This window comes from Bufo gargarizans, chromosome 2 (assembly GCF_014858855.1).
Source record: "Bufo gargarizans isolate SCDJY-AF-19 chromosome 2, ASM1485885v1, whole genome shotgun sequence".
NCBI classification, from domain to species: domain Eukaryota; kingdom Metazoa; phylum Chordata; class Amphibia; order Anura; family Bufonidae; genus Bufo; species Bufo gargarizans.
The window spans coordinates 582,003,392-582,019,512 of NC_058081.1; the positions used below are offsets into that span (position 1 = coordinate 582,003,392).

Here is a 16,121-nt window from a genome sequence, read left to right on the forward strand (position 1 = left end):
CTAGTGTGAAAGTAGCCTAAGAACTTTATTGCCCAGGCACCTTCCCACAGGGAAAAGTGATTTTAGTACCCCAGGGTTGCAAGCCCTTGGCTGGGGAGGATTTGGGTTGCTCTACGCAGTTAGTATGCCACAGCCTGCGTGGAGGGACAGCGCAAGTCTAGGAGCCAGGATAAGACTAAGCAGAGCAGTAACTCATTACCATCATTAATTGGGAACTGTAAAAAAATAAGAAAGTGAGCACCTTAAACAAGAAGAAAACCATAGAGGTGGAAATATGTCTTCCTAACACCTCTGACTGTGAAAAGCAACCGCCTTCATGCTGAGCATTGAAGACTACCTTGAAGCTGATTAACATACAGAAGAACACAAACAGCAGCCCCATCCAATACGTCCAGCTTAATCCATCCTGTAACACCCTCCCTGACTCACCTTGCTCTATGAAGCTACATAAGCACCTGACTGTAGAGGAGTCACCAGTGTAGTACAATACAACCTGACAGCATAACTGGGAGGGAGTGTACACTGGGGAACCACAGCACAGTACCTCCAGCCTGGCCGTGCAGCTAGCCACTGCAGGGATATAAAGCTCTTCAGGACCTGGAGAAAACTTCTGGTAAGTTAGAAACTTAGAGAAGTAACAAAGCTGAATTGGTCACTGGGCACAAATTATCCTATTATGAAGATCTGCAGAGACATGTAATGAGTTATCTTCATGTAGAGAGCTACTTGGATGCACAAGCACCCCACACAGGTGCATGACAGGTCCAGCTCTGCTACATCTATATGTCCATGGAATTTGAAATAACTTGTGTCTCTTTATATACAGTTGTACATTCCCTTTATTTAGCATGGTCCTCCGGCTATTTGCGGTATATATATATATATATATATATAGTACATACATATTCTAGGATGGTAGATTGATTTATATAGACAGATTGATATTAGACAAATTCTGTCATGTAATTCACTTTTGCATTAATCATTTATTATTTTATCGTTTCTTACCCATTGAAATTTTATTTTAATTTTGTATTTTTCAGTCTCATAATATGAAATTGTTGAGGCACATTCTGACTTTTTCAACAATAAGCAAAGCAGTATGTATACATTAAAGAGGCTGGAATAGCAGAGTCCCACAGTGAAGCACCATGGCTGGAGTATCTAACATATAAAATTGGTTAAATAGCAATACCAAGTGTTTTCTTCACAACTGGTCCTTAAAGACAGTCCCATTATTAACCTGTAGTCTGGGATATGCCAATGGACTGCAGCCAGCCCACAAAATGTATTAGGGAATTGCTATTCATGCAATTCCTTAGTTATTCTTTAAGTTGGGAAAAGTTCTTCTGGTTTTGGCTCCGGAGGAGGATTTCTTGATGGAATCTGTCCCTGGTGCCTGTGCTATGATGTCATGATTGCTTGCCTGGTTCATACACCAGGAATGATGGGGCGCACAGATGACTGTGTACAGTGAATAAGATGCAGATCTATGCGTCTCTTAGTCATTCCTCTACTAGCGTACATTACTCATCTGTGCATTTTCCAAGCTGATATTTGTGGAGTTTGCTTTGTATTCGGCAGCACCCGCCTCTTGCCCTGTGGAGATATCCCACTGATCCGGTTTTACACAGTGCAGTGTGAAGTATGTTTTTCTTTTCGGGATGTGAGTGAAGTTTTCTGTAAGGTGTGGTCCTGTATATAAATATACCGTGCATCACATCTGCCCGGTTATGGCTCTCTAGGAATGTGTCTTATGCGGTTAGATGGACAGCTTTGTAAATCGGCTTGTGAGCTCACCATGAAGTTGTGCGCCATCTTATTCCGTAGCACTTTACAAATCAGAGGGTGCACGTACAAACAGAACCAGACATGACAACTAATCAGCACTGAAGGTCTCAGTCCTCATACTGTTTTGATATAGTAACATATTTCTAAATAGCGTTATCGTGGTGCACCGGCGTAATACTAAAACACCAGTTCAGCTCTGGTACATCTGCATATGTAGCAATAACTAAAGTATCAGTGCTTCTGCTTTCGAATATACTTGCTTTGGCACGGATCTCAAGGACCACACCCAACTTGGAGATCATGGATGGGATAACGCAGTCATCCATAGACAGAGTGAAGGTGTAGCTAATGCAAATGTACATGGTCCCTGGTGCCTGGGGAGGTTCAAAACCCACACAAGATGAAACCTTTACTAGTACACATGGTAGGTAAGGAGTTCTGTGGCAGACTTTACATTGGGGCTCGGGAGCTTTACGTTATACTTCTGACCGCAGACCTGGGATAAGTCATGGGAATGTACTACAGTATCCCAGTGAGGAGATTGACGCTGGTTCACACCTACTGCTCCGTTATATAAAGGGGTTTTCTTATGACAGATCTCCAGGATATATCATCAATTGGTGGTGTCTGAAGCTAGAAAGAAGTAGTTCCAAAAAACTACCTGGATCGTTCGCCCACATTCTATGCATTGATCTATTTATTCTCTGCACAAATTACCGTACATAGCTTCTCAGCTTAATTAATAGTATACAGCGCTATACTGTGCACAAGGCATTTGCATACAGGTCCACTTGTTCCAGTAGGTACCTACTCTAATTTGGTACAGCACCATGTGGCGACCACCGACGCCACTGCACTGCGCCACCTAGCGGTGTGACTCAGCAGTCCAACAGCACCCGTCCTGTCAGAGTAAGCCTTCTTGGCACTGGGCTCCACCAACCCACAGGCACAGCAGCACAGCCACAATAGCACCCACGCAGAACCACACCATGTATACAGATGTCAAAAGCTCACCCTTCTATGTGGTGTCAAACTAAACTGAGACAAAGTAGGTTTTAACCCTTGTGAAGTCACCTGCTAAATAAAATTAAAAAAAAATAACTTTGGCCAAATGGGAGGGGTGGTGAAAGCAAATTCCCCAAAAAATAAATAAAAAAATAAAAAAAAGAAAGAGAGGGAACATACATCACACATCCACATGATATGCATTGATCTATTCCTTCTCAGCACAGGTAACATGTGCCATCCATGTTTTTGAATATCTGTACTTGTGCCTCATCACTTTGCCTGCTCCAACACATGGTGGGCTATTACTTATAATGAACTGACTGTGCAGCCTGTGGAAAAAAAGCTGAGTGGGACTTTGCAATGCAGTTACCCCTGTAGACCACACACAGCCACCACCAGTAGAATAGAGCTCCAGTTTTGGAATTTCAAGACATTGTTTAGGGGGGCGGGGGGGGGGGGGGGGGATGGAGAGGTAGTCAGCACCATGCTATTCCTTCCATGGTTCTCCCTACTACTGGTGTGACTTGCATCTATGGAAGCTACAGAGATATCAATACTGTATTGTAAAGTCCTCTGTTGTATCAAACATAACCTTGGAGCCCATCAGCTAGATGGCCAAGCAGCTTACTCCTGGCCACATATTAGAACACACTATTGTGTCATACAAACATAAGGATCCCTCAGTGGGATCTGAAATCTTGTAAGGTGTGACTCCGTGAATGTGGATTGTGAATGTCTGACACAGACTGTGCCGAGACAATGACTTTTCAGAGCATGAGCAGAGCCAGGCTGACATGGTCACGTAGTATCAGGATGTATAATTTCTATAATCACTGCACTAAACTATGGAAAAGGGATAGACATGAGGTAGTGGGGGTGTTATCCCCAGATCGTAAAATAAGGATTGCCCCGGTTATACCTAGAGCAATCATTCTATTATAACTTATTATTAAAAAGTTTGCAGAACATCATTAGCAACGCAATCTAGTTTTTAGTTTGCAGTGCTTCTGAACATGGATGAGGTCACTAATATTACATTTCTTCTTACAAAAATCTGCTTACTAATGAAGGCTAAATGAGGGTGGGCATGGTGTTACTACTGCCAAGCCGTGTGTACTTTTTCTTGGCTGACCATACAGTGCAAATCCAGCTTTGAGATGACCGACCACTTCATTTATGAAATGCTTAACAACTAGTCTTTCAGATGTGGTAGGTACGGTAAGTGGTCCTAGCCTTCAACATCAGATCTTCATCTTAAACTTAAGGCTCAATATTAACCATCCTCTGTTGTCAGAAGAGGTCATCGGTGGGTGATCTATACCCTGTAAAACCCATCAACTGCTAAAAGAAAAAAGGACCCTAGGACTTATCTAGGCACCGTTTGGTCATCACCCCTTTGTCTTTCCAAGACTGTAGTTATACGTGTGCTGACAACATCTTCTATTAGTTTTCAGGCTGAACTGTGACCAACTAACCGATACTGGCTTACGTGCCACAAGTCCGTCTTGAACCATTTGACTCGTAGGGTTAACTCTTTAATCACGTTAATAGGAAACGTACACATCCTATCAGCCCCAATCAGCTATTGAAAGTGCAATGAATACTTTAGAACCAGTTTAGACGAGAAATCCACCAGTATCTACTGCAGAACGTTCAGCACTCAGCTGGTTTATGATGTTTTCTTGCGAAAGCAAAAACAATCAATTTAATGGTTACCAATTCTAATTTATTCCTTCAAATGCTTGTACCTACTGTGCACATACAAGAGCCTCCATTTCCCAGAACCTGTTTATCCGCCCAAGACCAGACCAGAGGTATAGTTAAGCTTTCCGTCTCCATGGGCAAAGACTCAACTTTGTGTCCTAGCCCCATATCTAAATGCTCAGGCCAAAGCAGAGTGACTCATTTGTGCCTCATTGGCATCCAACATACGGGTCAGGTTTCGCCAGCCCCCTAGCTACACCCCTAGATTAGAGTGTGGAATAGAGCATCAGCGGCCTCACCCAATAAATCATCTTTCGCTTTACTCAAGTATGTTTATGAAATGCCATCTAATCAATGATCACACCCAGCTCCGATAATATATGCATTCATTAGAAAATTCACATAACAAGCAAAACGTGCCATTAATTATATTGACGGGAGGATCAAAAATGACAAGTGATGTGACAGTAACTTAAAACGCGGCCTGAAAACATTCTGCCTTGATTTTTCAGCGCACATAAATACATGTGCCGTGCCGAGAACATGAAATGACCAGCGTGTTATCCACTGTTGGGATCCTGGAGTTTGTGGAAAAGAACTGTAATGTTTTATTCCTTATCGGGACTATAAAGGCGAAATGTGTTAGAGAAACCAGCAAATATCACTTAGGGAAGTCTTAGATCATGAACATTTTGAGGAAAGCTAGAGGCTCAGCGCCTAAGACATAAACGCCCTCTGCTGGCAAGACTGTGGCATTGCAAAAATGAATGGGGTGGTCAGGTGAAGAGTAATTTTAGTAATGAGCTCTTATGTGGCAGAAGGACCTTTAGAGATCCCCTAGGTTCAAGGACTGGGGTGTCACCACCTATAGTTACACTTCTGCTCCAAGATCCTTTCCTACAGATATTTTGAGTCAGCTGAGGCCATGAAAAGTGGGTGCCACTATGTGTGACCCTCAGAGCTTAGTTCATAGCAAAAATGAGAAACGAGGCCTGTTCACCCCAGGTACATGAATGCCCCTTTGTCAGCTGATGAGGAGGTCACTGTCTGGACCTCCAGCATGCTCCTCTCCCCCCGCTGCTTGTGATGAGGTTGTGTTGAGAGACATAAATGTGCAGCCATGGCCTGCGATCACATGAGGGCGCTGAGACAGGGAGACTCACCCACATGTTGTCACCCAGGAATCCAATTAATGCTTATGTAAGAAAATCACCGCATTACTATGTTTACATTGTCATCTGCTGAAGACTCAGCACACAGTCATGTTCAAGTTCTGCCAGTTTTAGAAACCACTGCAATGTGCCTAGAGGCCAGGCTGACATTTAGCATTTTTCTGTATATATTTATGGTTTCCCAGTATTGACAGGAGCAGTAATATTCCCCTGACAGTGAAGGGGCCATCATAGGTAAAGACTATTACTTTCCAGCATATATTGCACAGTAATGTTGGCGATGGGAATTCCAGGAACCACTGACGTCCTGGATTTAATGTACAGCTGATAGGAATCAGGGTTGGCCTATTCGTATAAGCAGCAGGTGACATAGCCTAGGGCCCCATACTCTCCAGTTGCCCATCAGAGCGCCCACTTTTGTCAGTCTGCCCGAAAGTGCTAGGTGGAAAACCTGCAGTGTATCTGCCGTTTGTATACGCGAAAGTGGCAAAACCAGCTCTGCTGTACTACATCTACCGGTTACCTTTCATAGTAATAGATATAAAAAATAAAAAAAAACACATCTGTGAATCACTGGCTTTATAGTCAGGGACCTAAAAAGAGTAAGCCGCCCTACTCCTGATGCTGGATCACATCCTTGTCCCCCCCTCAAAAATACAGGTAGTACTGCAGGTAGCGTGGAACTGAAGCAATAGACATAGGGGGAGATTTATAAAGAGTGGTGTAAAAGACAACTGGCTTAATTGCCCATAGCAACCAATCAGATTCCACCTTTCATTTTTTAGAGCTCCTCTGGAAAATGAAAGATGGAATCTGATTGGTTGCTATGGGAAACTAAGCCAGTTTTCCTTTACACCAGTTTGCTAAATCTCCCCTATAATCTAGAATAGACAGCACACAACCTTCCCCCTTCCCTGGCTGTTCTCCTATGGAGGTGCAGTGCGATATAAACTGGAAAGTAGTTTGTCTACCTTTCATCCTGGTAACCCGTATCCACCAGCTAAAATAAAAGCACGGATCAAAAGTGACAAACACTCTGAACGCCCTGAAGCCTCGTGGTCTATTTTACAGCTCGTATAAAAGGGGAATATAAATACTGAGGTTGTCAGAGGGGATAACACAACCTAATAAATGTAATAAACTAATAATATAGTATAAAGTAAACTATATACTATATCAGTAGCTGTATGGTGGTGTGAGAAAACGGAGCACATTAATCTGTCATGCATTACATATAGTAATCTCTGACCGTGTGAGATATGGGGGTTATTAAAACTTTAACACCAGGTTCAGCAACAGTCGAGTTCCCCTTTAAACTACGCAAAAAAACTAAAAACTAAAAAAAAAAACACTATGCGAATAATTATAGTATATTACACTTCCTCATACAATAGCCATTACAAAATAAGGGGAGGTTTCCCAATCCAAGGAAAATGGTATCTGGGAAAATACCTGGATGTGATATCACTCATGACAGTGCACTCTAGAGCTTCTATCTTTGGACTTTGGATGTGTACGTGGGGCAGGTCTAAATAAAACTACATCACGTTAGAAATTTTCCAAAAATCAGTGGGAGGAAGTGATCCCCATTTATAACTCTAAGAAGGCTGATTTAGGAGGAAGACTTATCAGTAAGGAGCTGCTGAATGACTGCGGATATCGGCTCCAGGAGGATATCATATCTACAGCCATGACAGAAGCGGCCCCAGAGACCGGTAGGCTCCCCTTTGGACATGGGTGGGTACGGTGGCTGCAATTAAAGGGGTTGTCGAGCTGCTGTGCTTGAATTGGAATCGAACCTGTTGCTACAGGTGGCACTTTTGGTATGGAATATGTTTTGGATTATCCTTCATTTACTGCAAATTAACCTGGTATTTGTTTGTCAGGTGAACAGCAGGAGCAATTATTTGACCTCTTTAATTCTCCTTTAGCTCGGTTATAAAGCCGACCATACACATCCGATAGCTGTAGTTGACCACTGCTCACTCGGCTGACGGGTGTTCCTTCCAATTTGTCCAAGTATGCATGTGTTCTGGGGAGTAAAGCTGCTACCAGACCACTCTGGAGGTGGATTATCTCCATTGATAAAAGGATTGGGCATGTTGAAATTCAACAACATTCTCGATCATTATTTTGCCCCATCGAACAAACATGGCCCAAATATCTAATACACCTTAGAGAATCAGGGGGTTCCACTAAACTACAAAGATTTGGCTGGCATTAGTCTAATGTGTGGGGTCACCTTAAGAAGAGTGCTGGCAGGTTTTCCTGCGCTAGGATACAGCTGATTGGAGAACACGTGGGAAACGGGTGCACTAAGTTGCTAAGAGGCAAAATGGTTTATACGTCATTCTGCACATCATTTGCTTTATCATTTTTTTCTCAGTTCAGTTGCTTGTGGACTGATAGGACAGCAGCAAGCGAGCAATGGTTGTAGTAGTCTTGGCGGGTATCAAGCTGCTAATAAATCTGTGAACAATGCTGAAAAGACTTGAGAAAGTGCAGATTCATGTGCAAGCATTGATATACATCCAGGTGTTCACCTCACTGATGTAGACAACATTGACCCTTGTCCATTGATGGAAGTTGATGGGAATATTTCATCACAAATATATCCGGCATATATCGGTTATATCACAGGCTACAAATTTAGCCATCTTTGGCAGAAATATTAGGGGTCAAAAAATTGCCCAGAGAAAATGATGTGATCTGAAAAAAACCCAAAACACACCCATTACTTACCCATGCCATTCCATTGCTGCCGCTCCGGTCCGTCCCAGCCGCTCTGTTCACTTAACTAATGTGAGTGATGCAGCCAATCAATGTCCTCAGGGGTATAGGTCATGTGACTGCCTAGGCCAGTGATATTTGCCGTTGTGTTCACATGGATATATGGAAAACAGAGATCAACTGGGAAAGAAGGGAGCAGTAACACTGGCATGGTAGGGGGATAAATAGGCAAGTACTGGGTCTTTATTATTGTATCACATTTTTGCCAAACTCGGACCATCCCTTTAAGGACTGCAATGCCTCGAGTCTTGGAAGTCTGCTGTCTGAAATATCCTTTTATAGACCTCACTTTGCCGAAGGAAAAAATTTATGACTAAACAGCAAAATCGTATTAGGATAAATTGACCCATTTTGATATAAAGACATACGGGGCCTACGACGATACTGAATAAATGGGGGGGCTTTACTGAAATCATCATAAAGTTATAAATCACAAAACATATTTAACTTAAAGAAGTGTGAAAATGCCCATCTTTTACATGGTCCTCTTTGTATTTACAGGTCTATCCATGGATTCAGTTCCGGAAGTCTGGCATACACAGATGGAGCAAGAGGAAAACGTAGAGAATCGACCAGAGTGCTCCATTTGTTTCACCAGCTATGACAACATTTTCAAGACACCAAAAGTTCTGCATTGTTCACACACCTTCTGTCTGGAGTGTGTAGCTAGATTAGTGGCCTCACTACCACCAGAAAACCAACATGACAAGATCATGTGCCCCTTCTGCAGGCAACCTACAGAAATCCCACAGCAGGGTGTCCCAGGACTACAAACAAGCAAGGAAATGCTGTCTAACCTACCTCCTCATTTACAGCACGAAGAGACTGTTTGGATTGAGGGGACAAAATTATGTTATAAACAGGAGCCACAGTCCAATACCAACCAATCAAACACGTGCGTTTGCGTTGACATTGGGTTGACTAAAAAAGAGGAGCCACCAGCGCCAACCCCACGGAGCGGACTATATAGAATTTGTTGTGGGTGCAGTGACTGGAAAAGACTCTTACTAATTGCCTTTATGGTGGTTGTATTGTTCTGCATCCTTCTATGGCCAGTTCAGTGCATCTTGAAAACCGGAAACCTACGTTGTACCTCTGCATCCACACCCACCAAGATGCCTTTCTCTTCTGTACTCGTAACACAAAGCTTGTGGGCAGGACACTAAGAGGACTACACTCATGTAAAGACTGATATGGGTGTGAACAATAATCACTGTGATGTGTGTCTTCAAATGCAACTTGTTCATGTCTTTATTCAACTAGGTTAAGAACAAGCTGAAGACTCCATGATCTACTTGTGATCTACTTGGGGGGGGGGCAAGGAGGCAGTCGACATGGTCATAGTCGCTAGATGCGAATATGTGCTGTTAGTACACATGCCTGTGTCAAGAACATTGGGTTGGACTGTCGAATACCAGTCAGAAAATGCAGTATTACTTGAAGGCAATGCACTGGCACAAGGCCCCATCTGTGCCACATGCAAAGGGTGGTTTATCAGTGTTTAGAGATGAAATGGCAGGTTTTTGACCAAATCCATTGTTTCCGTGTAACAGTTTCTACAATGTATAAAAGCAAATTATTTATAAAAACTATATTTACTTGTTCTCTATCAATGGACAGATCAAATCTTGGAGCTCAATGAGCAAAATTCACAAACTTTATAATCAGAAAATATTAGCCACTGAACGCTGCTTATCAAAGTTTTTGATGGAGGTGGTCATGTCCTGGCAGATGTACACAGCCATGCCTTCCTTGTCCTACACCGATATATCCATACTTCCACAAGAAATACACAGTGACATGTTGCTATAATCTCAGAGAAGATACAGCTGTTACATGTGCAGGATTCATCTAAGAAGGCCCAGGTTTTGGCCTGCTCTGGAGGATGGTCAACCCTTTGATATTTGGCTGATGCAGATGATAACCACCATCAGAGGGAAAAAAATAAGCAGTCAGTAAGTTTACTTAGGGCCAACTCAAGCTGGAGACATTGGCTACCTACCACTGGTGTATGTTTAAGCACAATAAGTAATAAAATGAACAGGGTAGGAGTACAATCGCCATGATAGACTACCAAATGCTTGCCAAGACTTGGGCTATTGAGAAGTAGATTATTTTTCCTACCTATTGTAAAATGTACAATAAATCTGTTGGCCGGGACTATTAAAGATTACAGTTATTCTACATGCCAACAACCTTTTATAAACATTCAGTAATCCTACTTAGCCTTTGCAATTTTCTACCATCAGTATCCACACTAATGCCATGAAACTAAATTTCCCAGATGTCAATGATGGAATTTGGATTAGGACATATATTTAGGAAATAAAGATTCCCGGCCTGAAGTTGGTATAAGAGCAGGAGGGGGACGTGTCTGTTTTTATTTGCTACAAATAACCATTTAACGGGTTGAGTAGAAGGAAATCATTAAAGAGGGGAATTGGATTTTTATGCTTCTAAAATGGCAGGTTCCAGTGCGATCCTGAATCAGAAATAATGGACCTGTAAACAAGCATTTACGGCTATTGAGCACATTAAGAAATCGACATAAGGGATATGTGGTTTTAAACTAGAGGTCACAGCTCTAACAGGCTAAAATGTGTGAGGGCAAAGCAAGAACCGGCTATTTCAAGCATAACCCCAAGCATAAAGAAAGTTATGTATGGTCTGTCTAAATCTGTGCTTTAAAGAAGTAGTCTGGTGCAGAAAAACATTTTTTAATACCCTGTTAGGGCATTCGGAGACTGGAGTTATGAGTGGGAGTCCCACGTTCAGGGAGTTCATCAAACAGCTGGAGCAGAAATCATTTCTGGAGGAGGGAAATGTATGTCTGTTACATAAACAGCCCATAAATATCAATGGGTACCATGTAATGCTTCAGTTACCCGGTGGTGGCGCTGCAGGAATCCACAGTGAATTACAGCAGATTGCTGCAACTCAACCCCTTTAAATGAGTTCTTACTAGCTTGTCAACAGGATGACTGATCACTAAAGGCCCCTTTACACTGCCCGATGTTCAGGCAGATTAGTACGAACGCTCATTAGTGATAATTTGCAGATGTAAAGGTGCTGCTGATTATCTGATGAACGAGCAAAACGCTTGTATAGGATCGTTTGCCCGCAGCAGATCGTACAATGATTCTGCATGGGGACGAGCGATGGCATTAACCTTCACTCCTCCCCCTTCTGTGGAGGATATTGCTGCATGTAAATCAGTGGTCTCCTCCACTGACAAGCAGACGATTGTCAGGAAGGAATGCTTCCTTCCCAACAATCGTGTGCCCCATCAAGCAGTATAAAGGGTCCTTAAGCCTTCAGGCTCCATCTCTAGAATCCATCTATGAAAATGTATCCACTTGACAATGGCAAGATAGGGCAAAGGAACAAAAACACATCATCTCTAAATGAGATGGATCTCTCACAGTGGATAATAACTGGACAATAAGGAGCAGAAAAGGAACCTCACATTAAGGTCATTATTCATTCACACCTCATAAAAGTCTGTTTAGATGTCCACAAGGTGGTTTGAGATCACATCCCCAAGGCATGTATTGCACCCAGTCCAATTTTCAGCCTTAGGGAACTAAAGATTTTTGTATGCTATATATGTTAGTGGTTTCTTAAATTAAAAGATTACACTATTTCACGTTTGTAATCTTCTTTCCTTCATTCACAATTAGACCTCCTGATATTCAATTTATAACCTGCTTCTAGATTCAGATTCTTCATGTGGACACATCCGTCCCAGTAATACATGCTGGATGTCAGGTCCATGCGTCCAGGATGCTGCTTTCTTCACTAGCTCTCATGTATCACCACGCTTCAATTCTGCACTGATTTCTATTTCTACTGCTCAAGATATATCTCATTTCACATGTGCCAACAAACAATTATGCTGAGAAGTGTGTAATTCCCCAACCCCTTCACAGTTTGCCATGAGAGCTCTGCTTTTTCTCTACACTTGTACACAGTCCTATATGATTTTCAGCCTGCAAACTGCTTTGTGTGTACTTTCTTCCCAGTTTACAATCTGAGCTGACCTCCCCCCTTCCTGCTGCCATCTCTAGGCAAAAGAGGAGTGGTGGACAAGGAGAGATCACCAGAAAATCGGAGCAGAGCTCTGTCTGACATATCAGTTTCAGTAGCACCAACAGCTAGGTGAAGGACTTGCACAAACTCTGCAGAAGCAAAATTATAGGAATTTTTGTAACGGAAAACATTCAGTGTTCTGCAAAAACATTCAGGTCTCTGGATGCAGTTTTCTCACTTTTGAAGTCACTCCTGGTTTTGGCTTCCAAAACCACATCCAGAAATCTGAACATGTGGCAGTATCCTTAGAAAGTTGCTTCCTTTTGCATTTGGGAAGCAAATGCATTAAAGAATAAAATCAGTGCAACAGTGCCCACATTAACCCAATTAATTTGTAACACAGCATCTACTAGGCAAGTAAAAGTTTAATTAATTATCTTTACTGACAGAATTGAAGCATTCATGAATACTGGGCGACTAAAGTAACCACACACATCCTCTCTGGATTGAAACACCCCATTACTTCCTGGCTGTTATACAGTTGAGTGGAGTAAACCTTGGGCTCATTTTAAGTGGCCTCCTATGTATTACTTTTATAGCACCTGTATTTTTATGCACTGGCTCAAGAAAATGTGGAAATTTTCACTTTTGAGAGCAAATTGTGAGAAACAAGAGGCCTTAACATGTGGCTGAATATAACCTACATACTGTATGATGGAAGGAGTAGAGGATATAAAAAATAGTTAAACTTTGATAGACTCAGCATTTTATATACACCTTAGTTATGAATTATTCTGCCATGATCATAGCTTTTCAGTATTTTGTTTACAACTTTGTATTTTTTCCAAGAAAATGGTTTAATAAAATATTTGTTCAAAATAATAGTTTTGAGAGTTTTTATATATTAAAATACAAATCAAGAGTGTATATACCATAGAGACAGCCAGGTGTCTGTCGTGGGGCTGCAAATAACACAAGGATCATGGAGAGGAAACAAGCAAAAAAGGTCTCCTGTCCCAGGTGGTTACGGATGTGGAGAGGTTAAAATAGACCTGCCCCCACACTATGCTACCCTTCTATACAGCAGCATAGTTTATAACAGATTTGCTTCAACCAGCACCAAAAAGGGGCTCAATCAGAATAATGGTTGCTACAGACCTTTCATGTATACTCTTGGATAGTACTGATCACCCCCCACTATAACATCCTGAGGATCTTTGGGGTTCTCCTGTTCTCCTTCATTCGATTAAAGGTCCTTTAACATGGACCGATCTTTAGGTAAATTATTGGGGATGAGCATTTGTGGAAACAGTCATTCCCAATAACTGCCCTGTGTAAAGGTGCTGGTGTGTCATTTGGCAAACTGTCCTTTGTTAATCAGGGATCTTCTGCCCTGAAACAATGAATGTGTATTGGGACAAATCATCACAGCAGCAACTACTCAATCCCATAAAGAGGAGATTAGACCTGCATTTACATACAGCAGTTCTCTCTTCTGACTATCAAATTCTCAGGAACGTTTGATTCACCCCGAAATAAGGCTACTTTCACACTTGCTACAGAGTTATCCAGGAAGCAGTTCCGTCAATCTGCATACAAACGGACAGCATTTGCAGACAGATCCGGAGAAATTGATCCATTATATATATTTTTGCGCATGCGCAGACCAGAAGGATGAATCCTGCATTGCAGTATTTTTTACTGCCAGACCTGGCACTAACATTTCAATGTAAATTAATGCTGGATCAGGCAACTGATCCGGAATTTTGGACGGCTGGACGGCGATAACACCGCAGCATGCTGCGGTCATTCCGCTGTCCAAAACGCCGTTCAGCGACTGGACTGAAGACATCCTGATGCACCCTGAACGGATTTCTCTCCATTCAGAATGCACTGGGATAAAACTGATCAGTTCTTTTCCAGTATTTAGCCACTATGACGGAACTCAGTGCCGGAAAAGAAAAACGCTAGTGTGAAAGTACCCTAAGATTGGCTACACAGTAGGCGTGACACCTGTTGCATTCCCAAGTATCGCAGTGTAGCAGGGCAGCCAGACAAATTAATGAGGTTGCAGCACGACTCACACATTTGCCATGACCGCGACCACAGAATCGCAAAACATTCAACACATATCTATATATATGTAATCCTCATAGTTTTCTCAATTCACAATAAAATAAATGGCGGCAGCGGTGGGATTCGATCCCACGTCTCCAAAGAGGCTGGAGGGGTGACTGCCCAGGCTGTTGCATTGGATCTCTACAAGTGGCTATAACACAAATGCACCATAGGCAGAGGTTTGGGAGGCTGTAAGATAGATTGGAGTAGGTGTAGTAGGTATGAAGTTAAAGGGTTAAGGAAAACGTATGACACTGTTATTTTTATTACTCTTATTGGTTTTTACCCTTTAATTATTACTTGCTTAATGTAGTGAGCTTGGTAACATACAAAGTCCAACTGTTGTGTGTCAGATAACCACCAGGCCATGTCCCTACGTGGTTAACTTTCAGGACATCACAAGCATCTCAGGGGGACCAAAAGGTATAACAATTTATACATGTAATAAATAGGAGACATCATGAGAAGAAACAAGAATTTTGTGGACTCACCTTTAAAATCTCTCTCGCTGAGTTCATTGGGGGACACAGGACCGCGGGTATAGCTGCTGCCGCTAGGAGGCGACACTAGGCTATAAAGTGCTAGCTCCTCTCACCGGCTATATCCCCTCCAGTCTGGAGAAAGCATATCAGTTTGTGCACAAAAAGTAGGAGGAAAAGAAATCAGAAATGAAATAACAATAACCAGTGGGACCGAACCCAAAACTGAAGACCCCACCAGTTAATCAACTGCCATCACCTGCGGCAAAATTAGAAACAAAAACAACAGGTAGGAGCTGTGTCCCCCCCAATGAACTCAGCGAGAAAGATTTTACAGGAGAGTCCACAAATTTTATTTTTATTTTTTTAAAAATCTAGTTTTCTCGCTCGTATCATTGGAGGACACAGGACAGTGGGACGTTCCAAAGCAGTTCACGGGGAGGGAAGAAACCACACACCCATGGAAGACTCAGTCGCGGGAGTCTAACATACCGCAGCCCGCAAGACCTTGTGACCCAGAGCTGCGTCTGCCATCGCAAAATGCTTCTGGTAGAACTCCGTAAACGTGTGCAAGGAAGACCAGATTGCCACCTTACACAACTGCAAAGCGGAAGCCTGGTGGAAACGAACCCAAGAAGCGCTCAACGCCCTGGTCGATGGAGCTGTCCAGCTGGTGGAGGGCCCGTTCCTTAGGAAGCAAAAGCGAGGGGCAAAATGAGGGAAGAAGAATGTCCTCGTTGACATGGAAGGCGGAGACTACATTAAAAAGAAAGGAAGGCACAGGACGAAGCACCGCCTTATCTTGGTGCAGAACAAGAAATGGCTCCCTACAGGAGAGCGCCGCCAATTCCGACATGCGCCTGATGGAGGTGACCGCCACCAGAAAGGCCACTTTCCGGGAAAAAATGCAGAGAGAAACAGTGTCATGAGGCTGTAAGGGAGCGGATTGGAGATAACCAAGCACAAGGTTCAAATCTCACTGGAAAAAGATTGCAAGCGCCAACACCTGCCCCTTTAGGGAACTAAGACA

The 16,121-nt window shown here is 42.7% G+C and overlaps 1 protein-coding gene across 1 annotated transcript; it reads left to right on the top strand.

Annotated features, from left to right (window-relative positions):
- The first annotated feature begins 485 nt into the window (after positions 1-485).
- Positions 486-14,209, top strand: RNF223 (ring finger protein 223). The gene is made up of 2 exons (XM_044278231.1): positions 486-613; positions 8,967-14,209. Exon 2 carries the CDS (start codon positions 8,975-8,977, stop codon positions 9,629-9,631), a length of 657 nt encoding a protein of 218 aa, XP_044134166.1. The 5' UTR covers positions 486-613; positions 8,967-8,974; the 3' UTR covers positions 9,632-14,209.
- Positions 14,210-16,121: the final 1,912 nt, after the last annotated feature.

Coding starts and splice junctions, on each gene's coding strand:
- RNF223 (XM_044278231.1), top strand. CDS start 8,975: ATGGATTCAGTTCCGGAAGTCTGGCATACACAGATGGAGCAAGAGGAA.